At 58.5% G+C, this 26,331-nt stretch overlaps 1 protein-coding gene across 1 annotated transcript in view; it reads left to right on the plus strand.

Moving 5' to 3' along the window:
• Positions 1 to 23,217, plus strand: part of ARPC2 (actin related protein 2/3 complex subunit 2) — a 48,959-nt gene extending 25,742 nt beyond the window's left edge. Inside the window, exons 4-10 of the mRNA XM_029073133.2 lie at positions 6,795 to 6,840; positions 11,076 to 11,262; positions 14,120 to 14,213; positions 16,171 to 16,297; positions 18,240 to 18,340; positions 19,245 to 19,345; positions 22,711 to 23,217. Of these exons, the coding sequence (XP_028928966.1) occupies positions 6,795 to 6,840; positions 11,076 to 11,262; positions 14,120 to 14,213; positions 16,171 to 16,297; positions 18,240 to 18,340; positions 19,245 to 19,345; positions 22,711 to 22,735 (681 nt within the window). The 3' untranslated portion in view covers positions 22,736 to 23,217. The remainder of the gene's footprint in view (positions 1 to 6,794; positions 6,841 to 11,075; positions 11,263 to 14,119; positions 14,214 to 16,170; positions 16,298 to 18,239; positions 18,341 to 19,244; positions 19,346 to 22,710) is intronic.
• Positions 23,218 to 26,331: the final 3,114 nt, after the last annotated feature.

The raw sequence follows: 26,331 nt of genomic DNA on the forward strand, positions 1-26,331 counted from the left end.
AGATAATAATAATTATGGTATTTATTAAGCACTTACTATGTGCCAGGCGCTGTACTAAGCGCTGGATAGAACGCTAATCAGTTTGGGCCCGGTCCCTGTCCTATGTGGAGCTCCCAGTCCTCATCCCCGTTTTCTGGATGAGGGAACTGAAGCCCAGAGAAGTGAAGTGTCTGGCCCCCGGTCACGCAACAAACAGAGAAGCGGTGGTTGCCGGGATCAGAACCCAGGTCCTTCCGACTCCCAGGCCAGGAGTCTCTCCACCGGTCCACACTGCTTCTGAAATTTGTTTTTTGCGGTTGTTTTTTTTTAATGTTTTAGAATTTGCATGTCGGGCTCCCTTTTGCTCCTCCCCCCGCCCCCCAGGGTGAGCGTTGTCCCCCTTCCCTCCCCCCTTCCACCTCTTGTCACCTCCCTCCCCCCCATCACCCCGCCTCCCGCCACGGGGGGAGGAAGCCGCAGGTCACGTCCCGGGGAAGCGCATCTAACACCGAGGAGGGCCATTTATGGAAGAAAGCAAAGGCCTTTCCGGGAACGGCCGGGCTGGGGGCCGGGCTTGAGATGGCCCCGGACCAGGAAGCCTGACTCACTTCCTCAATCGCTTTTCAAATAGCTCGGCCTGACCGACCGACCGCGGCGGGCCGGGCCCGCCACTGTGCACGGCACATCAAGCCCCTTGCCTCCTTCTTCCTTCTCCCCCTTCCGTCTCTCTCCCTTTCTCTCTTTCTCTCCTCTCCTTCTCAGTTTCTCTTCTTTCTCCCTTGCTTTCTCTCTCTGTGTCTCTTCTCTGTTTCTCTCCTTTCTCCCTCGCTTTCTCTTTCTCTGTCTCTTCTCTCCTCTGTTTCTCTTCTTTCTCCCTCGCTTTCTCTCTGTCTCTCTCTGTCCTCCCTCTCTGTCTTCTCTCTTTCCCTCTCCCTCTCCTCTCTCTGTCTCTCTGTGTTCTCTCTCCTCTCTGTCTCTCTTCTCCCTCCCTCTTTCTCTTTCTGACTCCTCTCTGTCTCTTCTCTCCCTGTCTGTCTTTCTCTCTCTTTGTCTCCTCTCTCTGCCTCTGCCTTTTCTCTCCCACTCTGTCGTTCTTCCCCTGTTTCTCCCTCTCTCTCTGTCTCTCTTCTCTGTCCCTCTGTCTCTTTCTGACTCCTCTCTCTGCCTGTCTCTTCTCTCCCTCTCTGTCTCTCTTCCTCTCCATTTCTCTGTCTCCTCTCTCTGCCTCTACCTTTTCTCTCCCACTGTCTTTCTTCCCCTCTCTTTCTCCCTTTCTCTCTCTCTCCTCTCTCCCTCAGTCTGTCTCTCTGTCTCCTCTCTTTGCCTCTCCTTCTCCGTCTCTCCCCGTCCTCTCTTTCTCTCCCTTTCCTCTGTCTCTTCTATCCTTCTCTTTCTCCCTCTCCCTGTCTCTTCTGTCTCCCTCTCCCTCTATCTCTTTCTATTTCTCTCTATCTCTGTCTCTTTCTTTCTCTCTGTCTCTCCCTCTCTCTTCCCTCCCTTCCTTCGCTTTTATCAAGTGTTTACTATGTGCCAGGCACTGTCCTAAGCATTGGGATAGATACCAAGTAATCAAGTTAGACACAGTCCCTATCCATCTGGAGCTCACAGTGTTGTTCCCCATTTTACAGATGAGGGAACAGAGACCCTGTGAAGTGACTTGCCCAAGGTCACCCAGCTCACAAGTGGCAGAGCTGGGATCAGAACCCAGGTCCTTCTCTTCCAGTGAAAGGGAAATGGCTGCTGAACGATTTAACGTGGATCCTGAAGAATAAGAATATTAATAATTATGAGGAGCAGCGTGGCCTAGTGGAAAGCGCACAGGCCTAGGAGTCAGTGGACCCGGGTTCTAATCCCAGCCCTGCCACTTGCCTGCTGTGTGACCGTAGCAAGTCACTGCACTTCTCTGGGCCTCGATTTCCTCGGCTGTAAAATGGGCATTCACTACATAGGCGGTGTGCTCCATGGGGAGTAGGGACTGTGGCTGACCTTGGGTCTACCCCAGTGCTCAGTACAGTGCGCGACACATAATTCGCGCTTAGGAAATACCATTTAAAAAAATACACAGTACCCGTTCAGCCCGTACTGTGTTCAAGCACTGTTCTGAGCACTGGGGTGGATACAAGCTAATCAGGTTGGACACAGTCCCAGTCCCACGTGGGCTCACAGTCAAGCAGACTAAGCTCGATGTGGGCTGGGAATGTGTCTGTTTATTGCTGTACTGAACCCTCCCAAGCACTTAGAACAGTGCTCTGCACACAGTAAGCGCTCCATAAGTACAATCGAATGAATGAATGAAAGTAGGAGGGAGAACCGGCATTGCATCCCCATTTTCCAAGTGAGCCAACTGAGGCCCAGAGAAGTGAACTGACTTCCCCAAGGCCACACGGTAGACAAGCAGCGGAGCCGGGATTGGAATCCAGGTCCTCTGACTCCGAGGCTCAGTAAATGATCGCCAGTTGAAGGACGGGGTCTAAACCTTCCCGATGCCGAGGGGTCTCGGGAGGGAGGGTCGGGTTTGCGTCGTGACCGAACCGTGACACCGGAGTGCTAGTTCCCCGGGGGGGGGGGTCCCGCCACGGGCCCTTCCCTTTGGAGTCGAAATGCCGAGCCCTTGCTCAACCGTGGTTAGCGTTAGCCGTTGGTGGCGTTAAGATCTATTACTACACGCCTAGCACCCTGGTGAGTGCCGGGGTCCAGATGGCGATCGGCCGGGTGCCGGAAGGAAGTCGCTCTCCCGGCTCCTCACCTCGACATGGCTCCGCCGGCCGGGCCCCCCGGGGGGCCGGGGGGAAAGCGGATGAGGGAGGGAGACCCCAGCAGCCTCTAGGGAAGCCTTCCCGGAGGAGGGGGGAACTCGAGGACTGGGAGGAGGGGAGAGCCGCGGTCTGCCTGACGTGCGGCGGGACGCTCTGGGTGCCGGGAGGTCGACGAGGGAAGGCCTCCTGGCGGGGGGCGGGCTTCGAGGAGGGCTGCGCTCAGTCTGACGGGGGCTGGGAGGTTCGTCGGGGAAGGCTTCCTGGAGGAGGTGGGCTTTGAGGAGGGCCGGAAGGTGGGGCGAGCTGCGGTCCGCCGGGGGCCGGGGCGCCCTGGGTGCTGAGAGATTAACCGGGGAACGCTTCCCGGAGGAGGAGGGCCGGAAGGTGGGGAGAGCAGCAGTCCGTCTGACGGGGGGTGGGACGCTCTGGGTACCGGGAGCTCGATCAGGGATGCTCCCCGGAGGAGGTGGGCTTCGGGGAGGGCCGGAAGGTGGGGAGAGCCGCGGCCTGACCTGGGATGGGATTGCTCTGGGTGCTGGGAGATTAGCGAGGGAAGGCTTCCCGGAGGAGGAGGGCCGGAAGGTGGGGAGAGCTGCTGTCTGACCTCGGGCGGGATGCACTGGGTGCTGGGAGGTTAACCGGGGAAGGCTTCCCGGAGGAGGTGGGCCTTGAGGGGTGTTTGAAGGTGGGGAGAGCGGCCGTCCGACTTCAGCGGGGACCCTCTGGGTGCTGGGGGATCGGTCAGGGAAGGCTCCTTGGAGGAGGTGGGCCTTGAGGAGAGCTGCGGTCCGTCTGATATGGGGAGGGAAGCCCCGGGTGCCGAAAGATCAGTCGGGGCAGCCTTCCCGGAAGAAGCCGGGAGGAGGTAAAACCAGGGTCGGGCAGGGCTGCCTCCCGCCCGGTGGCCGGAGACCGCGGCGGAGGACGGACCGGCTCCGCGCTCCGCCCCTCTCAGGGGGACCTCCTAAGGAGAGGCAGCTCGGTCTAGTGGCCTGGGGGTCAGAGGGACCTGGGTTCTAATCCCGACTCTGCCGCTCGTCTGCTGTGTGACGCTGGGCCAGTCACTTCACTTCTCTGGGCCTCAGTTCCCTCATCTGGAAAATGGGGATGAAGACTGGGAGCCACATGGGGGACAAGGGATTCCCCCTTGTCCCACCTGATTAGCCTGTAGCTCCCCCAGCGCCTAGGACAGTGCTTGGCCCAGAGTGGGCACTAAACAAGTGCCGTGATGATCCTGATCATTACCACTCCCTATAACCGGAAACTTCATGCGGAAAGAGAGACGAGGGGGCGAAGAGGAAAAGACGGCACCAGGCCCTGCCGTCATTCAGCACGACGATATGACAAGAGACGACGTTTTTGTGTCCAACGTGGCAGGGGCCGAGGGTTCCAGATGGGCTTCATTCATTCGGTCGTATTTATTGAGCGCTCACTGTGCGCAGCGCACTGTACTAAGCGCTTGGAAGGTACAGTTCGAGAACAGATACGGTGCCTACTCAACGATGGGCTCACGGTCTAGAAGCAGGAGACAGACGGCAAAACAGGTCAAGTAGACAAGAACAGAAGCAGCGTGGCTCAGTGGGAAAAGCCCGGGCTTGGGAGTCGGAGGTCGCGGGTTGCAGTCCCGGCTCAGCCGCTTGTCAGCCGTGTGACTTCGGGCGAGTCATTTCACTTCTCTGGGCCTCAGTTCCCTCATCTGTAAAATGGGGATGAAGACCGTGAGCCCCACGTGGGACAACCCGATGACCCTGGATCTACCCCAGCGCTTAGAACAGTGCTTGGCACGTAGTAAGCGCTTAGAAAATACCAACATTATTATTATTATACTCCCCCTAGGGCTCAGTACAGTGTTCTGCACACAGTAAGCGCTCAGTAAATACAGTTGACTGACTTTTTCAGGTGCACACATGCCCACAGGTGAGCATCACAACTAGCGGCCGTTTCTCACAACGCGAAGGACGGCTGTAGAGAAGCTCAGGGATAAATAAAAGCTTATGTGGACAGGGAAAGGGTGTACCGATTCTGTTGTCCCGTACTCTCCCGAGCGCTTAGTACAGAGAAGCAGCGTGGCGTAGTGGCTAGAGCCCAGGCCTGGGAGTCAGAAGGTGGTGGGTTCTAATCCCAGCTCCTCCACCTATCTGCTGTGTGACCAGTAAGAAGGCTGTCTTACCGGTACAGGCTCTCATAATCTCCCGGCTGGATTCTCGTGTCAGCCTCCTCTCCCATCTCCCTTCCTCCCGTCTCTCCCCGCTCCGGTCTATTCTTCATTCCGCTGCCCGGCTCAGCTTCCTGCAGAAACGCTCCGGGCCTGTCACTCCCCTCCTCCAAATCCTCCAGTGGTTGCCTTTCGACCTCCGCACGAAACGAAAACTTCTCACTCTGGGCTTCGAGGCCGTCCATCCCCTCGCCCCCTCCTACCTCTCCTCCCTTATCTCTTTGTCCCGCCCGCTCCGCTCCTCCGCCGCCCGCCTCCTCGCCGTCCCCCGGTCTGGCCCGTCCCGCCGTCGACCCCCGGGCCGCGTCCTCCCGCGGTCCCGGAACGCCCTCCCTCCTCGCCTGCGCCAGACTGACTCTCTTCCCCTCTTCAAATACCTACTTAAAGCTCACCTCCTCCAGGAGGCCTGCCCAGACTGAGCTTCCCCTTTTCCCTCTGCTCCCTCTGCTCCCCCTTCTACCCCCCCTTCACCTCCCCTCAGCTAAGCCCCCTTTTCCCCCCCCCTTTCCCTCTGCTCCTCCCCCCTCCCTTCCCCTCCCCTCAGCACTGTGCTCGTCGGCTCATTTGTCTGTATTTTTATTCCCCTATTTATTTTGTTAATGGGATGTCCATCCCCTTGATTCTATTTATTGCTATTGTTTTTGTCTGCCCGTCTCCCCCGATTAGACCGTGAGCCCGTCACTGGGCAGGGATTGTCTCTATCTGTTGCCGAATTGTCCATTCCAAGCGCTTAGTACAGCGCTCCGCGCCTAGTAAGCGCTCAGTAAATACTATTGAAATACTATTGAATGAACATTGGGCAAGTCACTTCACTTCTCTGGGCCTCAGTTCCCTCATCTGAAAAATGGGTGTGGGGACCATGAGCCCAGTTTGGGACAGGGACTGTGTCCAACCCGATTGGCTTGTGTCCACCGCGGTGCTTAGTACAGTACCTGGCACGTAGTGAGCGCTTAAATGCCATAATTATTATTATTATTACGGTGCCCTGCCCACGCTCAATAAACGCCCGGATTGATACAAGATATTCCAATTGGAGGCAGTCCCTGTCCCCCACCGGGCTCGTGATCCAAGAGGGAGAGAGAGCAGGGATCTTAGAGAAGCAGCGTGGCTCAGCGGAAAGAGCCCGAGCCTGGGAGTCCGAGGTCGTGGGTTCAAATCCCGGATCTGCCACTCGTCAACTGTGTGACTGTGGGCAAGGCACTTCACTTCTCTGTGCCTGTCACCTCATCTGCCAAATGGGGATTAAGACTGAGCCTCATGTGGGACAACCTGATTACCCGGTACCCCAGCGCTTAGAGCAGTGCTCTGCACATAGTAAGCGCTTAACAAATACCGACATTATTATTATCGTTATTATTATTATCCCTGTTTTCAAGATGAGGAAACAGAGCAGTGAAGTGACTTGCCCAAGGTCACACGGGCGGCTGGGGTAGAGCCCAGGAGGCTCTAGTCCTCCTGATCCCAAGCCCCCAGGCTCTTTCTTCTCGCCCCCTTGCAGCGTGACTAGAGCCCGGGCTTGGGAGTCAGAAGGTCATGGGTTCTAATCCCGGCTTGTTTGCCGCGTGACCTCGGGCCCGTCACCTCACTTCTGTCCTTCAGTTCTCTCATCTGTAAAACGGGGTTCGAGGCCGCGAGCCCCACGTGGGACAGATATTGTGCCCAACGGGATCTGCGTCTATCCACCCCAGCGCTTAGTACGGTGCCTCGCACATAGTAAGCGCTTAACAGATACCGTTATTATCATGGCGCCTGTGGGCAGCGAGGGCGGGGGCAGCCGGAGCCCCGGAGGGACTGAGGGGGAAATTCTCGGTGACCGACGGGCCTTTCTGCTTTTGTGTTTCCAGTTGCTGAAGAGGGTGTACGGGAGCTTCTTGGTCAATCCAGAATCAGGTGAGCCCATTGTGTGTGTGAGTGTGGGAGTGAGTGCGCGTGCGTGCCCGAGAAGGACCCGGGGCTCCACGTTGGCCACGGTGGCTAACTTTGGTCGCCTAGGCTCCCGGTCCAAAGGCTGGCCCCGGGCCCCGGCCCGCCACCGTCCAGCTGGTCTTCCGAGTCAACTGAGCAAACATTGATTTTTCCGGGCGCAGCTTCTCCCCTTCCCTAGCCGGGCCTCCCTCCGCCTGGCCGGGGCGGTGCGGGTGGGGAGGGAGGGAAGGGCCCAGACCCAGCCTCTCTCAGCCCCTGCTGCTGCCTCCTCCTCCTCTTCTTCCTCCTCCTCCTCCTCCTCCTCCTTTTCCTCCTCCACTTCCTGCTCCTTCTCTCCCTCCTCCTCTTCATCCTTCTGCTTCTCCTCCTCTCCCTCCCTCCTCTCGCTCTTCTCCGTCCTCTCCCTCCTCCTGCTTCTCTTCCTTCTCCTCCTCCTCCGTTTCCTGCTCCTTCTGTCCCTCCTCCTCTTCATCCTTCTGCTTCTCCTCCTCTCCCTCCCTCCTCTCCCTCCTCCTGCTCCTCTTCCTTCTCCTCCTCCTCCTCCTCCATTTCCTGTTCCTTCTGTCCCTCCTCTTCATCCTTCTGCTTCTCCTCCTCTCCCTCCCTTCCTTCTCTCCCTCTTCTCCCTCCTCTCCCTCCTCCCACTCTTCCTCTTCTCCCTTCTCTCCCTCCTCCTGCTCCTCCTCCTCTTTCTCCTCCTCCTGCTCCTCCTCCTCTTTCTCCTCCTCCTCCATTTCCTGTTCCTTCTGTCCCTCCTCTTCATCCTTCTGCTTCTCCTCCGCTCCCTCCTCTCCCTCTTCCTGCTTCTCCTCTCCCTCCTCTTCCTCCCCCCCTCCCTTCCTCCTCTCCCTCCTCCTCCTCCACCTGCCCACTGCCCAGCACCTCTAGACCAAGGCCTCTCGGCCTCCTTCCCCGAGGCTTTCTGCCCTGCATGGGCTTGTTAGTCCAGGCAGGGACTGTCGAGGCCCCGAGCGGGCAGCCTAGGGAACCAGATTTTAAATGGTGTTTGTTAAGGCCTTCCTCTGTGCCAAGCACTGTACTGAGCGCTGGGGTAGATACAAGCTAATTAGATTGGACACCGTCCCCGTCCCCCATAGGGCTCACAGTCAGGTCCCCGTTTTTACAGACGAGGGAACCGCGGCCCGGAGAAGCGAAGGGACTCGCCCGAGGTCTCACAGCGGCCGTGCGGCGGAGCCGGGATTAGAACCCCGGCCCTTCTGCCTCCCGGGCCTGGGCTCTGGCCACCAGCCCGCTCTGCCCCCAGCTCCCTCCTCACACCACCACCGCCCTAATCGGTCCGTGGTATTCACTGAGCGCTTGCTGTGCGCAGAGTTCCGTCCTGAGCATTTGGAAGAGTACAGTGGAGTTGACGGACACGATCCGTGCCCGCAAGGAGCTTACGGCCCACGGGAGAGTCATCGTGGTATTTAAGCGCCGACCAGCTGCCGGCTCTGAATTAAGCTCCCGGGGTTGATACGGGCTGATCGTTTTGGACCCGCCCCCTGGCCCCCGTGAGGCTCCCAGGCTAGAAGAGCAACATGGCCCGGTGGTCAGAGCCCGGGCCTGGGGTCCGAAGGACCTGCCTTCTAATCCCGGCTCCGCCGCCTGTCTGCCGGGTGACCTCGGGCAACTCGCTTCACTTCTCTGGGCCTCGGTTAACTCGTCGGTAAACTGGGGATGAGGACTGTGAGCCCCACTTGGGGCAAGGGCCGTGTTCAACCTGATCAGCTTGTATCTTCCCCAGAGCTCAGAACGGTGCTTAACACGCGGTACGAGCTTAACAAATACCCATCGTTCTATTATTATTATAAAGGGGGAGGGAGGAAAGGTATCACTCCCCGCTTTTCAGATGAAGAAACTGAGGAAGGGGTGAAGCGATCTGCCCGAGGCCACCCTGGGTTGCCTTTCAACCCCCCCCCCCCCCCCCCCCTTCGGCTTCCAGGGGCTCACTGGGATGAGGTGGTGATCAAGTCTTTGTGGATTTTCCCATGCCGGCGGGGGGCGGCGAGATTATGATGATAATAGTTATGGCATTTGTTAAACGCTTACTATGTTCCAGGCACCGTGACTCAGTGGAAAGAGCCCGGGCTTGGGAGTCAGAGGTCACGGGTTCGAATCCCGGCTCCACCACTTGTCAGCTGTGTGACTTTGGGCAAGTCACTTCGCTTCTCTGAGCCTCAGTTCCCTCATCCGTAAAACGGCGATGAAGACCGTGAGCCCCACGTGGGACAACCTGACCACCTTCTATCCCCCCAGCGCTTAGGGCAGTGCTTTGCACATAGTAAGCGCTTAACAAATGCCATCGTTATTGTCATTACTGAGCGCTGGGGTGGATACAAGCCAATCAGGTTGGACACAGTCCCTGTCCCACGTGGGGCTCACGGTCTCGATCCCCATTCTGCGGATGTGCCAACTGAGGCCCAGAGAAGTGACTTGCCCAAGGTCACACAGCGGACGAGCGGCAGAGCCGGGATGAGAACGCACGGCCTCCCGGCTGCCAGGCCCGTGCGCTATCCGCGAGGCCACACTGCTCCTCCGGAGATGATCCGGGGCCTGTGTTCGCGCCGGCGGTGGGTGGGATTGGCGGGTAGCGCGGGGGGCCTCGGGCTCGTGAGGGACGGGGCCGCCCCAGCCAGGCGGGGGGACGCAGGCTAGTTGGCTCGTCACGTCGGGACCGGGCCGTCGCGGAACCCAGGCGGCGAGCCCCTCTCCGAAATGCGGCCGTCTCCGGCGATAGCAACAGCGGGCAGACGGGAGGACCGGTGCGGCCTAGCGGACCGAGCGCGGGCCCCGGAGTCGGGAGGAGCCGGGTTCTGATTCTGGCTCCTCCCCTTGTCTGCCGGGTGACCGTGGGCGAGTCGCTTCGCTTCTCCGCCCCTCAGGTCCCCCATCTGTAAAACGGGGATGAAGACGGCGAGGCCCGTGTGGGACAGGGACTGGGTCCGGCCCGATTCGCTCGGATCCACCCCGGCGCTTAGAACAGGGCCCGGCAGATAGTGAGCACTTACCAAATGCCACCACTGTTATTTTTGTTATTAATTGAACACTTACTGTGTACAGAGCACTGTACTGAGCACTTGTGAGTACAGCACAACAACAGAACAGACCCATTCCCTGCCCTCAAGAGCTTAAAGTCTAGAGGGGGAGGCAGACATTAATAGAAAGAAAGAGAGAGAGAGAGAAAGAGAGAGAAAGGAAAGGAAGGAAAGGAAGGAAGGAAGAAAGAAAGAGAAAGAAAGAGAGACAGAGAGAGAGAGAGAGAGAGAGAGAGAGAGAGAAAGAGAGAAAGAAAGAAAGAAAAAGAAATTGTGGGTGCGGATGTGAATGCTCTGGTTCCTCCCTCCCCCGGAGTCTCTAAGACCAGGCACATCACCCATCCCACCAGAGCATAGGAATCATCCTCTTCCTCTCTCCTCCTTCCTTCTCTCCTCTTCTCCCCCCTTCTCTCTTTCTTCCTCTTTTCCTCTTCCTCCCCCCTCCCCTTTCTGTCTCCTCCTTTCTCCTCCTCTTCCTCTTTTCCTTTCCTCTTCTCCTCTTCCTCCTCCCCCTTCCTCGCTCCTCTTCCTCCTCTCTTCTCCTCCTGTCTCTCCTTCTGTCCTCCTACCTCCTCTTCCTCCTCCGTTCTCCTCCCCTCTTCGTCTCTCCTCCTCTTCTTCCCCTCTCTTCTCTCCTCTTCTTTCTTCTCTCTCCTCCTCTCCTCCTCCTGCTCCTCCTCCTCCTCCTCCCCCCCTTCTCCTCCCATTCCTCCTCCCCTCTGCTCCTCTCACTTCTGTCCTCCTTCTTCCTCCTCTTCCTCCTCCTCTCTTCCTGTCTCCTCTTCTTCCCATCTTCCCCCTCTTCTTCCTCCTTCTCTCCTCTTCTTTCTCCTCTCTCCTCTTCTTCTGCTCCTCCTCCTCTCTCCTCTTCCTCCCATTCCCCCTCCTCTCTGCTCCTCTCACCTCTGTTCTCCTCCTTCCTCCTCTTCCTCCGTCCTCCTCCCCTCTTCCTGTCTCCTTCTTCTTCTTCCCCTCTTCCCCTCTCTTCTTTCTCCTCCCTCCTCCTCGTCCCGTTCCCCCTCCTCTCTGCTCCTCTCACGTCTTCCTCCTCCTCTCTCCTCTCTCCTCTCTCCTCCTCTCCCTTCTGCCCCCGGCCAGGCTCGGTGGCTGGGTGATCCTCCGCGTGGGGTGGGGGCGTGTTGACGGGCAGGGTTCCTTTCCCAGGCTACAACGTGTCCTTGCTGTACGACCTGGAGAACCTGCCCTCCTCCAAGGAGTCCATCGTCCACCAGGCCGGCATGTTGAAACGGAACTGCTTCGCCTCCGTCTTCGAGAAGTACTTCAAGTTCCAGGAGGAGGGCAAGGAGGGGGAGAACAGGGCCGTCGTCCACTACAGGGACGACGAGACCATGTGAGTCGGACCCCCACCCCCACCCCGGGGGCCTCCCCGCACCCCCTCACGCTCCCCCGGGCGGGCCCGGCTACCAGCCGCTCCTCAGAGGGGGAGGTTGGGCCCTGGGAGACACCCTCCCCCACACTGGCTGGGTAAAGGTGGGCATGATAATAAAACTGTTGGTATTTGTTAAGCGCTCACTATGTGCCGAGCACTGTTCTAGGCGCTGGGGGAGATACAGGGTCATCAGGTTGGCCCACGTGAGGCTCACACTCTTAATCTCCCTTTTACGCTTGAGGTCCCTGAGGCCCGGAGAAGTGAAGTGACTCGCCCAAAGTCACCCAGCTGACAAGTGGTGGACGGGGATTAGAACTCAGGGCCTCTGACTCCCAAGCCCGGGCTCTTGCCACTGAGCCACGTCGGGCATCTTCCAGACTCACTGTATCCTCAAACCTGGAGGGTTTGGGGGTCTTTTTGTTTTGTTTTCCGTTTTTGTTTTTAAATGGTCTTCGTTAAGCGCTTGCTATGTGGCAGGCACTGTACTAAGCATTGCGGTAGAGACAAACCAGTCGGGTCGGATACGGTCCCTGTAGTAGCGTGAAGCAGCGAGGCTCAGTGGAAAGGGCCCGGGCTTGGGATTCGGAGGTCATGGGTTCGGATCCCGGCTCCGCCGCTTGTCAGCTGTGGGACTGTGGGCAAGTCACTTCACTTCTCTGGGCCTCAGTTCCCTCATCTGGAAAAAGGGGATGAAGACTGTGAGCCTCACGTGGGACATCCTGATGACCCTGTGTCTCCCCCAGCACTTAGAACAGCGCTCGGCACATAGTAAGCGCTTAACAAATACCAGCATTATTAGTAGTAGTAGTTATAATAATAATAATCAAACCTGTTAAGCACTTACTATGGGCCAAGCACTGCTCTAAGCGCTGCGGTAAAGACACACTAATCAGGTGGGAAACAGTCCCCGTAATAATAATAAAATAATAATTAGAGTACTTGTTAAGTGTTTGCTATGGGCCAGGCACTGCACTGAGCGCTGCGGTAGAGACGAGCTCATTCATTCATATTTATTGAGCACTTACTATGTGCAGAGCACCGTACTAAGCGCTTGGAATGAAAATTCGGCAACGGATAGAGACAGTCCCTGCCCAACGACGGGCTCACAGTCTGAACGGGGGAGACGGGCAGCAAAACAAAACGGAACAAAGCAAGCAATTGATTAATCAGGTTGGATACAGTCCCTGCAATAATAATATTAATAATGGCAATAATAATCATACTCGTCAAGCGCCTTCCGTGGGCCAAGCACTGTTCTGAGCGTTGTGGTAGAGTCGGCTAATCAGGTTGGATACGGTCCCTATAGTAATAATGAGGATGATGGTATTTGTTAAGTGCTTACTTTGTGCCAGGAACTGTTCTGAGCGCTGGGGGAGGTACCAGCTAATCAGGTTGGACGCGGTCCCTGTCGGACGTGGGGCTCACCGTCTTCATCCCCATTTTACAAATGAGGTCACTGAGGCCCAGAGGAGTGAAGCGACTTGCCCAGAGTCACACGGCAGGCGAGTGGCGGAGCCGGGATTAGAACCCAGGTCCTAATAATGTGGTATTTAGGTCCCACGTGGGGCTCACGGTCTAAGTAGGAGGAAGACTAGATATCGAATCCCCGTCGTACAGTTCGAATCGAGGGATATAGAAGCCGGATGATCTGCCCGAGGTGACCCAGCGAGCGCTTAGCAGAGCCGGGATCGGAACTCAGATCCCCCGACTCCCGGGCCCCCGTTCTTTCCGTTAGGCCACGCCGGTTCTCGAAAGAAAAAACGCTGCTTGAAAAAACCGTCCTCTTTAAGGGGATTTTTAAGACCATAATCCCCCGACCCCCCGACCCCCCACTCCCAGGGACTCTGTGTGGGAGAGGACCGCAGCCGACTCATCGGTCTGATTTCCCAGCTTTGCCCATTCAATCAAGTGATCAGTGGTATTTATCAAACCCTTCCTGAATATGAGCCCTGGAATTAAGAGCTTGGAAGAATCGCAGTTTCAGGGGAGCAACGGCGTGGCCTGGTGGTTAAAGCACAGCCCTGGGAGTCAAAAAAAAAAATCTCAATCCGTCGGTTAATCGTATTTGTCGAGCCCCTGTTGCGTGCAGAGCACTGTTCTGAACGCTTGGGAGAGTAATACAACAGTATATAAGAGAGGAACTGGGAACTGAGGTCCGGAGAAGCCACTTGCCCGAGGTCACCCAGCAGACGTGTGGCGGAGCCGGGATTAGAACCCACGACCTTCTGACTCCCAGGCCCGGGCTCCAGCCACCAAGCCACACTGCTTGTCACTTTACTTCTCTGGGCCTCAGTTCCCTCGTCTGTAAAATGGGGCTTGAGTCTGCGAACGCCACCTGGGACGGGGACCGTGTCCAACCTGATTAACCTGTATCTACCCCAACGTTTAGAACAGTGCTTGGCCCACAGGAAGCGCTTAACGAGTACCGTAATCATTATTATTATCGCAAGCAAATCGGGTTGGACACGGCCACGGGGGCTTGCCTCCACCCCGGCGCTTAGTTCAGTGCCTGGCCCATAGTAAGCGCTTAGCAGCGTGGCTCAACGGAAAGAGCCCGGGCTTCGGAGTCAGAGGCGTGGGTTCGAATCCCGGCCCTGCCACTCGTCAGCCGTGCGACTGTGGGCAAATCACTTCACTTCTCTGTGCCTCGGCTACCTCATCTGCAAAATGGGGATTAAGACCGCGAGCCCCACGTGGGACAACCCGATTCCCCTGTGTCTACCCCAGCGCTTAGAACAGGGCTGTGCACATAGTGAGCGCTTACCAAATACCAACATTATTAACAGATACGACGATTGCGATTTGTGATTACGATCAGGTACGTGGAGTCCAAGAAGGACCGGGTCACGGCGGTGTTCAGCACGGTATTTAAGGACGACGACGACGTGGTCATCGGGAAGGTGTTCATGCAGGTACCACGGGCTCGGGGCGGGCGGAGGGGGCGAAGCCACCCTGGGTCGGGGAGGGGCTTCGGGGGGACGCGTTGGGAAGACGAGCTCGGCCCCGAGCGGACCCCGCGTCCGGGGTCCGCTTCCCCGCCGCTGGGACCTCACGGTCTTCATCCCCCTCTCGCAGATGAGGTCGCTGAGATTCGTTCGTTGAGTCATATTTATCGAGCAGTTACTGTGCGCAGAGCACTGGACTAGCGCTGGAAAAGTGCAGTTCAGCAACAATAATAATAATGTTGGTATCTGTTAAGCGCTCGCTATGGGCAGAGCGCCGTTCTAAGCGCCGGGGGAGATGCAGGGTCATCCGGTCGTCCCACGTGAGGCTCCCGGTTAATCCCCGTTTTACAGATGAGGGAACTGAGGCCCAGAGAAGTGAAGTGACTCGCCCACGGTCACACAGCTGACGAGTGGCCGAGCCGGGAGTCGAGCAGGGGCTTTGGAGTCAGAGGTCATGGGTTCAGATCCCGGCTCGGCCATTTGTCAGCTGTGTGACTTCGGGCAAGTCACTTCACTTCTCGGTGCCTCAGTTCCCTCATCTGTAAAACGGGGATGAAGACTGTGAGCCCCGCGTGGGACAACCTGATTCCCTTGTGTCTACCCCAGCGCTTAGAACAGCGCTCGGCACATAGTAAGCGCTTAACAGATACCGACGTTGTTTTACAGATGAGGAAACTGAGGCACAGAGAAGTGAAGTGACTCGCCCAGGTGACAAAGCAGACGAGTGGCGGAGGCGGGATTAGAACCCACAGCCTTCTGACTCCCAGGCCCGCGCACCACCCACCACACCATGCAATCGATAGCCTTTATCGCGCGCTTACTGTGTGCGGAGCCCTGTACTGAGCACTCGGGAGACCAGTCCGGCAGAGTTAGCAGGCATGTTTCCTGCCCACAAGGAGAAGCAGCATGGCCTAGTGGCTAGAGCCCGGGCCTGGAAGACAGAGGAACCTGGGTTCACATCCTGGCTGCGCAACCTGTATGTTGTGGGAACTTGGGCAAGTCACTTCACTTCTCCTGACATCAGTTACGTCGTCTGTAAAATGGGGAGTGAGACCGTGAGCCCCACGTGCAACAGGGCCCGTGTTCTCCTCGATTACTCCGTGTCTACCCCAGTGCTTTACAAATAACCAGTTATTCATTATTAAGGAGCTTCCAATCTCGAGGGATATCAGTCGGTCCGTAGACGGTATTCATTCAATAGCATTTATCGAGCTCTTACCTGTGGGCAGAGCACTGTGCTAAGCGCTTGAAATGTACAATTCGGCAACAGGTGGAGACGATCCCTGCCCATTGACGGGCTTACGGTCTAATCGGGGGAGACGGATGGACAAAAACAATAGCGATAGTGCTTGCTGTCTGCAGAGCACTGGAATAAATGCTTGGAAGGATATAAAATATATATAATGTCATGTATTAATGTTATATATCTGTATATAATGTATTCGTGTATTATATAAAATATAAAATACATAGCATGATAATGCAGTCATATGTGGACCCATCCCCTGCCCACGACGAGCTCACGGTGTGCCGTGCGACCTTAGGCAAGTCGCTTCACTTCTCCGTGCCTCAGTTCCCTCATCTGCGAAACGGGACCGGAGACTGCGAGCCCCTCGTGGGACAGGGACCGTGTCCAGCTCGATCTGCCCGTATCCACCTCAGCGCGTAGCACAGCGCCTGGCACGTAGCGAGCGCTCAACAGACGCCGTCGTCATTATTAGAGGGGGGGACCGATGTAGAAATCGGGCGCGGCTGTCGGTGACGCGACTCGCCCGGAGACACCGGGCGGAGGAGTTGGCGGCGCCAGGGTCAGAGGTCAGGCTCCCTGGCTCCCGGGAGCCGGCCGCGACGTGGCTGCCGGGGTCCGTGCTGACGGCGACCTCTCCCTCCTTCCTCCCTCCCTCTGCCCGCCGCCGCCCCCCAGGAATTCAAGGAAGGGCGCCGTGCCAGCCACACGGCGCCCCAGGTCCTGTTCAGCCACCGGGAGCCGCCGCTGGAGCTCAAGGACACGGACGCCGCCGTCGGGGACAACATCGGCTACATCACCTTCGGTGAGCCGGGCTGGGGGCCGCGGGGGAGGGGACCGGGAGCCCCCACGTGGAGTGGGAGCGGGCCCACCCGCCGCCAGGGCCGGTGGGGACGCCCCCCCGGGCCCCGGGGGTCAGCGGGGACGTCCTTGGGCCCGGCCCGGGAAAATCCCCCTCCGGGGCCGCGGGGGCGGCTTCTGCGGGACGGTGGCCCTCATCAGACGTCGTTATGGGGAAGCAGCGTGGCTCGGTGGAGAGAGCCCGGGCTTGGGCGTCAGAGGTCACGGGTTCGATTCCCGGCTCTGCCGCCTGTCAGCTGTGCGACCGTGGGCGAGTCACTTCGCTCTCGGTGCCTCAGTTCCCTCCTCTGTAAAATGGGGATTAACCGTGAGCCTCACGTGGGACGACCTGATCACCCTGGATCTACCCCAGCGCTTAGAACAGTGCTCTGCACATAGTAAGCGCTTAACGGATGCCGACATTATCGTCGAACCGGGCGTGCCGGGCCCCGAATCAGAGGGTAGAGAGAGTGTGGGGATGATGAGGGGGCCGGGGCGGGGGCAGCGGGACGCGGTGGACGGCCCGGCGGATAGACCGCCCCGAGGACCCCCCGCTCCGGGGGGCCCAGGAGCCCCGCGGAGCCCGAGATGGGCCGGGCCGCCTAGGGGGCTTTAGGGCAGCCTGAGGAGAGATTCTCTCCATTCCCCCTCCTCTTCCCTTCCCACAGTGTGGCCCAGCGGTTAGAACCCAGGTCCGGGAGTCAGAAGGGACTGGGTTCACCTTGATTCTGTTTAGTCGCCACTGTTCTCACGAGACGTCCTTCCCCTCGACTCTGTCTATCGCCGTCGTTCTCGTCCGTCCGTCTCCCCCCGATCAGACCGTGAGCCCGTCAGACGGCGGGGACCGTCTCTCTCTGTTGCCGACTTGTTCATTCCAAGCGCTTAGTACAGTGCTCTGCACCTAGTAAGCGCTCAGTAAATACTATTGAATGGATGAATGAATGAATGGGGCAAGTCACTTCACTTCTCTGAGCCTCAGTTACCTCATCTGTACAATGGGGATAATAATAATGGTATTTGTTAAGTGCTTATTATGCGCCAGCACTGTTCTAAGCGCTGGGGGGCGGATATAAGGTGATCAGGTTGTTCCGTGTGGGGCTCACGGTCTTAATCCCCATTTTACAGGGGAGGGAACTGAGGCACAGAGAATAATGATGTTGGTATTTGTTAAGCGCTTACTATGTGCAGAGCACTGTTCTGAGGGCTGGGAGAGATACAGGGTGATCAGGTCGTCCCACGTGAGGCTCACAGTGAATCCCCATTTTACAGGTGAGGGAACTGAGGCCCAGAGAAGTGAAGCGACTCGCCCACAGTCCCAGAGCTGACAAGTGGCAGAGGCGGGATTCGAACTCACGACCTCTGACTCCCAAGCCCGGGCTCTTTCCACTGGGCCATTGCCCGAGGTCACCCAGCGGACAAGTGGCGGAGCCGGGCTGAGAACCCCCGACCTCTGCCTCCCACGCCCGGGCTCTTTCCATTGAGCCACGGGGACCGTGTCCAACCCGATTATCTCGTATCTACCCCGGAGCTTAGAAGGGTACCTGACACCTAGTAAACGTTTAACAGATACCACGATCATTATTACTATTATTAGTTTTATTACCCGGGCTCCCTCGGCCCCAGAGAGGAGGCCGTGGTTTTGTGGGCGCCAGCCCAGCGGGGGCAGTCGATTTCTCCCGTTTGCCCCGTGAGCCTCCCATTGTCCCGAGGTTCCCGGGGGACGGCGGGGTCAGCGATCGGGGTGAGACGCACGACCCTCCCGGCCAGACCTTTCACCTCCGGCGTCCCCGCCGACGCCTCGAGGTCCCGGGTTCGGGGGACACCTGGGGCGCCTCGGCCTCCGGCCCGTTCCCCCCTGACGGCTTTCTCTCTCTCTGTCTCTGTCCATCCGCTCCCTCGCTACCCAGTGCTGTTTCCCCGCCACACCAACGCCAACGCCAGAGACAACACCATCAACCTGATCCACACGTTCCGAGACTACCTGCACTATCACATCAAATGCTCCAAGGTGAGGAGAGGGGCCGTCCCGTCCCGTCCCGTCCCGTCCCGTCCGCGACGACCGGGCGCTTGCCTCGGCCTCCGTTGAGCGCGTTCGTGGCGCCCTGGAAGGGAGACCGCGTGGTGAGGGGAGGGGGCCGCGTCGGACCGGGCGGACCCCGGCCCACGAGGGGCTTCGGCCCGTCCCGAGGGAGACGGGGGCGGCGACGGAGGGAGAGACCCGCAGGCAGCAGACGGTTGAGAGCCGTTCGCCGGGCCTGGAGGACTCGAGGAGTCAGTCGCTCAATCGGATTTGGTCCCTTCCTGGCGATCGATGGGGTGAGGGGAGCGTGGGGCCGGAAGCTCTTAATAAGAATAATGATGATGATGATGATGATATAATAATGGTGGTATTTGTGAAGCGCTTACTATGTGCCGAGCACTGTTCTAAGCACTGGGGTGGTTACAGGGTCATCAGGTTGTCCCACGTGGGGCTCAGAGTCTCTGTCCCCATTTTACAGATGATTTAACTGAGGCTCAGAGAAGTGAAGTGACCCGCACAAGGTCACACAACAGACCAGTGGCAGAGCCGGGATAACAACCCATGACCTCTGACGGCCGAGCCCGGGCTCTTGCCACTGAGCCACGCTGCTTCTTTTGGGGGTTGGAGGGGGATGCCCCCTTACGATGCCTTTGGACGGGCGGGAGAGAGGAGGAGGCCTCCCCTTCCCCTCTGGGGAGCATCCAGGGCAGAGGGCGGGACGACAGGGATGTAGGGACGTCCCCCCGCCTCCGAATCCCCGGCAGGAGCTCCCCGGCCCGAAGGGCCGCCCGGCCGGCGCACCGGCCGCCCGGCCTTGCCCCCGAGCTGACCTCCCTCCCTCCCGCGCTCTGTATCTCTCTCTCCTCCTCCTCCTCCCCCTCCCGCCCCGCAGGCCTACATCCACACGCGCATGCGGGCGAAAACGTCCGACTTCCTCAAGGTGCTGAACCGTGCGCGCCCAGATGCTGAGAAAAAAGAAATGAAAACGATCACGTGAGTCGGAGACCCCCGGAGCGAAGTGGAGGCGGGGACCGTGGGAGGGAAAGGGAGAACCGGGCGGCGTTCCTCCTCGCCGCTGTCCCCCGGAGCCAAGGCCTTCTGGGAAAGCCCGCCCACCCACCCGCCAGATGCTCCGAGAAGAATAATTAATAATAATTATGGTATTTAAGCGCTTACTATGTGCCGAGCACTGTTCTAAGCGCCGGGGTAGATGCAGGGTTAGCAGATTGTCCCACGTGGGGTTCACATTTTTTAATCCCCATTTTTACAGATGAGGGAACTGAGGCCCAGAGAAGTGACTTGCCCAGGGCCACGCAGCAGATAAGTGGCAGAGTGGGGATTAGAACCCGCTCCTCCGACTCCCGAGCCTGTGATCTTGCCACTAAGCCACTCCGTTTAAGCGCTCACTGTGTGTCCAGCACTGTTCTGAGTACTGGGGTAGATAGAAGTTCATCGGGTTGGGCACAGCCCCTGTCCCACACGGGGCTCCCGGTCTCCGTCGCCATTTTCCAGAGGAGGGAAACTGAGGCCCAGAGAAGTGAAGTGACTTGCCCAAGGTCACACAGAGGTGGGACGAGAACCCAGGTCCAACTGACTGACTCCCAGGCCCGGGCTTTAGCCACGAAGCCACGTGGTTGGAAGGGCAGTGGTATCTATTCATTTAGTCAGTTGTGTTTATTGAGCACTTACTGTGTGCAGAGCACTGAATTAAGTGCTTGGAAAGGACAATTCGGCAACAGATAGAGACAATGATGAAAATGCTATTTGTTAGGCGCTTACTATGTGCCAAGCACTCTTCTAAGCGCCGGGGGGATACGAGGCGATCGGCTTGTCCCCCGTGGGGCTCACAGTCTTCAGCCCCATTTGACAGTCGAGGTCACCGAGGCCCAGAGAAGTGAAGCGACTCGCCCACGGTCCCACAGCTGACAAGTGGCGGAGCCGCGATTCGAACCCATGACCTCCGACTCCCCAGCCCGGGCTCTCTCCACTGAGCCACGCTGCTTCTCGAACAACGGGCTCCCAGTTTAGAAGGGGGAGAGAGACAAGAAGACAAAACGAGTAGACAGGCGTAAATAGCATCAAAATAAAAAATAGGATTATTGAAGAAGAGAAGTACTGAGGTCTTACTGTGCGCAGAGCACTGTACTGAGCTCTTGGGAGGGGACCGTGGGGGAGTATAGGAACCAGTTGGAGGCGCGGGGCAGCTCCCGCCCTCCTCCTCCTCCTCCTCCTCACCGGGCTGCGCCCCATTGGCATCGGGCCGGCGCCGGTGCCCAGGGCGGGAAGCCCAGGTCCAGCCGTCCCACTGGTCAGCCTTCCCGGGCTCCGGCCAGGAAGCGCTCAGACAGCGGAAGCCCACGGAGACAGGATTACCGCCCAATTCCCCCGTCGCCCTACAGCTCCCGTGCCTCCAGCGGCGGCAGGCGGACGGCCCCCTGACCCGGAAATCCCCTGCGGCCCGCCGGCCTCCGAGGGGGTGGCCTCGGGGGGGTCAGGGCCGCTTCGGGAAACGGGCGGAGGCGGGGAGCTGCCCGCCGGGCCCGGACAAGGCAGAGGAAACCCTCCTCCTGCCCGGCAGACGGGGGCCAAGTCGGGGCGGTGGGCTTGCCCGCCGTCGGCCCAGCCGGGAAGGGGCGGGAGAAGCCGGGGGGAGGCCCAGGTCACCCCCTTGCTTGCCCGGGAAAGGCCCAGCCCCGCGCCCCGGGAGGGGCCGGGAGCGCGGATTCATTCATTCCTTCATCTATTGAGCGCTCACTATGTGCAGAGCACTGTACGGAGCGCTCGGAACGTACAGTGCGGCAACAGATAGAGACGATCCCTGCCCAACGGCGAGCTCGCGGTCTGATTCGGGGAGACGGACGGACAAAACGAGACGACTTAATCATGATAAATAGAATGGAGGGGATGGACACCTCATTAACAAAATAAATAGGGTAATAATCATAATAATAATCGCATTTGTTAAGCGCTTACTATGTGCAAAGCACCGTTCTAAGCGCTGGGGGGATACAAGGTGATGAGGTCGTCCCACGTGGGGCTCACAGTCTTCATCCCCCTCGACAGATGAGGGAACTGGGGCACAGAGAAGTGAAGTGACTTGCCCGAGGTCACACAGCTGACGAGCGGCGGAGCCGGGATTAGCAGCCGTGACCTCTGACTCCCAAGCCCGGGCTCCTTCCACTGAGCCACGCTGCTTCTTTATAAATTATATTTATTATAATAAAAGTATATACTGGAGGGCAGGGTCTGCCCCAAGTGTCTCCCACACCCCCGACCCCCTCGGGCACCTTCCCGACTGGGCGGGGGGCACCCACGGTTCCCGGGGTCTCACTGACTGGGTGTCCTGCCGTGGTCCGATCCGTGAGCCCGTTGGGTAGGGACCGTCTCTATCTGTTGCCAAATTATACTTTGCAAACGCTTAGTGCAGTGCTCCGCACGCCGTAAGCGCCCAATAAATACGATCGAAGGAATGAATGAATGGGGAAGGGCCAAGGCCGGGGAGGAAGGTCGGGGGGGGTCGGGATCCGTCGGGGAGGGAGGCCGATTCCGATGCCCCCGCACCGGTCCGTCGAGGAGGGTCCGGGAGGGGGGGAAGCCCTCGATCCAAGTCAGGGCGGGACCCGGAAGGGCCCGTCGAAACCAGTTTCTCCCTGCCCGGCAGTCTCGTTCCTTCATTCGGTCGCATTTACCGTGCGCTCACCGTGTGCAGAGCGCTGTCCTAAGCGCTTGGAAAGTACAGTGCGCCAACAGAGAGGGACAATCCGCGCCCACCCCGGGCTCACAGGCTAGAAGGGGGAAGACGGACATCAAAACAAGGAAACGGGCATCGCTAGAAATAAACAGAATTATAGATCTGTACCCATCAAAACAAGTAAAGGGGCATCGATGTAAATGAATAGAATTATGGCTATATACGCTCATACGTGATGTGGAGCGAGGAGAGGGGGACGAGCGAAGGGAGCCAGTCGGGCTGACGCGGAAGGAACGGGGAGCTGAGGAAGAGGGGGGCTGAGTCTGGGGGTCTCCCTTGCGGACAGGCCTCGTGTCTCCTGACCCCGTCATTCATTCAGTCGTATGTATTGAGCGCTAACTGTGTGCAGAGCGCCGCCCTGAGCGCTTGGGAGAGGACAGTACAACAACAGACACATTCCCGGCCCGCAACGAGCTGACAGTTTAGCAGGGGGGAGACCCGAGCGCTCAGACCGGCGCCCTGCACACAGTAGAGTGGCCGGCTCCTAGGGGCGGGGAACGTGCCCGCTAACTCTGCTGGACTCTCCCAAGCGTCTAGTAGAGCGCTCCCTACCCGGTGGACACCCGGTGAGCCTCGTTGGTTGATTTCCCGCCCTATCCTCTCCAAGGGGGAAGACCTTTTCGTCCCGCTAAGGTCGGGAGCAGGAGGAGGAGCGGGGAAGCGCGAGCAGGAGGCGGTGACGGACGGAGGCCGGAGCGACCGTTCGGGAAGCGGCGTCCCTCCCGATCCTCACGGAAGACACCCCGTCCGCCCCCCCCCCAGCCCGTCCCTCCCCCCCCAACCCGGTCCCCTTTCGTACACGTCGGGAAAATAATCTGCAGAATCGAGCTGTGCTTGCAAGGACTTCAGAATTCTCAAGAATTAAAAAAAAAAAAAAAAAAAACCCGCAGGTGGGGGAAATGATTTCACTTCGAATCGATTCCTTTTCTCGATCTCCCCTCCCCCCCCCGCCGCTCCCTCTTTCCGAGCTGTTTCGCTTTCGCAGTACGTTACTGGTGACGAGTTGCAGGAAAATATGCGTCGACTTGTGTTTCCTTTAAATATTTCGAGTTCCACACTCCTGTGTCTGAAGGACTGCGGTTGGGTCATTAATAAAGGACATGTTTGTTTCTTACCGGAGGTGGCGGCTGGTTCCTTGGTTCGGTGGGGGGGTTGGGAGTGGCGGGACGCGGAGAGGAGGGGCGCGGATGGGGAGCCTGTGCCAGGGAGGCGAGGGCGCGTGGCTCTGCCTCTCTGGTGATGGTAATGATTGTGATATGGGTCAGGCGCCTACGACGTGCCGGGCACTGGGGTGGATACGGGTTAATCGGGTCGGACGCGGTCCCTGTCCCGTGTGGGGCTCCCAGTCTCCATCCCCGTTCGACGGATGAGGTCACTGAGGCCCGGAGAAGCGAAGCGACTTGCCCGTACGGCAAACAAATGGTGGAGCCGGGATTCGAACCCACGACCTCAGGCCCAGGCCCGGTGTCTCCCCACCGCGCCGTGCTGCTGCCTTATCCCGTGTGGAGCCTCTGGTCATTTTCATCGAGTGTTTACTGCGTGCAGAGCATTGTACTGAGCGCTTGAGGGGACACTATAACCGGCACCGTCCCTGCCCACCACGAACTTACGGTCTAAAGGAGGGGAGACGGACATCAGTACAAATAAACCTGGGTTCTCATCCCGGCCCCGCCACCTGTCAGCTGTGTGACCTTGGAGAAGTCACTTGACTCCTCCGGGCCTCCGTTCCCTCATCTGGAAAATGGGGATTAAGAGTGGGAGCCCCGTGTGGGACACGGCCGTGTCCAACCGGATTTACTTGTATCATACCCCAGCGTATAGGACGGTGCTTGGCACATAGTAAGTGCTAAACGCATACCATCATCCTTATTTTTGGGGGGCCCGAGCCAGGCTGGAGGAGAGAAGCCAGATGGGCCCCTGGCCCACGTCCCCACGGGCAGGCCGGGGGGGGGGGGGGTCGTTCGATCGTATTTATTGAGCGCTCACTGTGTGCCGGACACTGTACTAAGCGTTTCACCGCCAAGCGGGTCAGGGGTTGGGAGCGGTGCGGGTGGCAGGCGGAGCCTTCGTGGGCCGGAAATGGAGCCCTGGGCATCGGTATTTCTCCTAGGGGTTCGGGGCGGGGCTCTGCCCCCCCGGGGTCACCCAAGTGAGCTAATGGTGTTTCCAGGGTTGGGGGTGGGAAGAAGCGGGGTGACCCCCGCTCGGGAGCACTGTCGGGTGGGGGTGAGCGAGCGCTCCGGGAGCACCAGCCGCCCTGATGGACGAGCCCGGTCCGAGGGAGGGGGTCGGCCCGGAGCCCGCCTCCCGCTCCCTCCGTCTCGCCTATGGGGCCTCCTCCGTGGGATGCTTAACCGGTCGGTCCTATTTATTGAGCGCTCACCGTGTGCAGAGCACTGATTCTAAGCGATTGAGAGAGGACGGTAAACCGACACCCTCCCTGTCCAACGCGAGCCAATAATCATAATAATGATTATGGTATCTGTAAAGCTCTCATTATGTGCCGGGCACCGTATTAAGCCCCGGGGTGGATCCAAGCAAAGGGGGTTGGACGCGGTCCCCGTCCCACGTGGGGCTCACGGTCTCCATCGCCATTTCACAGATGAGGGAACTGAGGTCCAGAGAAGTGAAGTGACTCTGCCCAAGGTCATCCTGCAGGCGGGTGATGGGGCTGGGATTAGAACCCATGACCTTCTGACTCCCAGGCCTGAGGGAGTCTAGAGATGGGAGACGGACCGTTAAGAGAAATAAATGTATCAACCCAGCACTTAGCACATCATAAGAGCTTAACAAATACTCTATTATTATAATATTATTATATTGTTGTTATAATTATTATGTAATAATAATGCATGATATTATTATTACATTTTGGTATTTGTTAAGCACTTACTATATGCCACGCACTGTTCTAAGTGCTGGGTAGATCCAAGGCGATCGGGTTGTCCCACGTGGGGCTCACAGTCTTCATCCCCATTTTGCAGATGAGCTCACTGAGGCCCAGAGAAGTAAAGCGACTGGCCCCAGGGCACACAGCTGACAGGTGGCGGAACTGGGTTTAGAACCCACGACCTCTGACTCCCAAGCCTGGGCTCTTGCCACTGAGCCCCGCCGCTTCCATTGTAAACACTGGGGTGAGCTCGCTCGGGGCAGGGAACGCGTCTCTGTGTATTGTCGTACCCGACGTTCAGTCCAGCGCCCTGCACCCAGGAAGCGCTCAATAAATATGATTATCTTTGAGGCTGCAAGATCATCAGGTCAGACACCGTCCTTGCAAGCGGTGTGTGGAGCTGGGTCGGGGGGGATGAAGAGAGGGAGCCAGTCGGGGCGACGCAGAAGGGAGGCGGAGAAGAGGAAAAGGGGGCTTAGTCAGGGAGGGCTTCTTGGAGGAGGCGGGTCCGCGGTAAGACTTTGAAGCGGGGAGGAGGAGAGTCGTATTTGGGAAGGGAGGGCGTTCAGACCGGAGGCAGGATGCGGACCGGAGTCCGGTGGTGAGCTAGACGAGATGGAGGGGCAGGGAGAAGGTGGGCGTCGGAGGAGGGGAGCGTGAGGGCCGGGCTGGAGGAGGAGGAGGGCGGCCGGGGGAGGGAGGAGCGGGCCGGCGCGTGGACGGCTTTGAAACCCTTGGTGACGGGTTCCCGTCTGCTGGGGGACACTGCTGCGGGCCTCCCGAGACGGCCGGCCTGGAGGACGGATGGAGCCAAAGCCACGGCCCCCATTCATTCATTCATTCATTCATTCTGTCGTCTTTATCGAGCGCTCACTGTGGGCAGAGCGTCGGACTGAGCGCCCGGAACGGACGATTCGGCAACGGATAGAGACGGTCCCCGCCCGACGACGGGCTCACGGTCTAGGAACGCCTACGACACCCAAGACTGACAACAGGAGCAGCGTGGCTCAGTGGCGAGAGCGCAGCTCTGGGAGTCAAGAGGTCATGGGTTCTAATCCCGGCTCTGCCCCTTGTCTGCCGTGTGACCCTGGGCAGGTCACTTCACTTCTCTGTGCTTCGTTTCCCTCATCTGGAAAATGGGGATTGAGTCCGTGAGCCTCCAACTTGATTTGCTTGTAATGATAGTAACGATGGCATTTGTTAAGCGCTTACTATGTGCGAAGCACTGTTCTAAGCGCTGGGGGAGATACAAGGTCATCGGGTCGTCCCACGTGGGGCTCCCAGTCTTCATCCCCATTTGCCGGCTGAGGTCACTGAGGCACCGAGAAATGAAGCGAC

Source organism: Ornithorhynchus anatinus, chromosome 1 (assembly GCF_004115215.2).
Source record: "Ornithorhynchus anatinus isolate Pmale09 chromosome 1, mOrnAna1.pri.v4, whole genome shotgun sequence".
Taxonomy (NCBI): Eukaryota; Metazoa; Chordata; class Mammalia; order Monotremata; family Ornithorhynchidae; genus Ornithorhynchus; species Ornithorhynchus anatinus.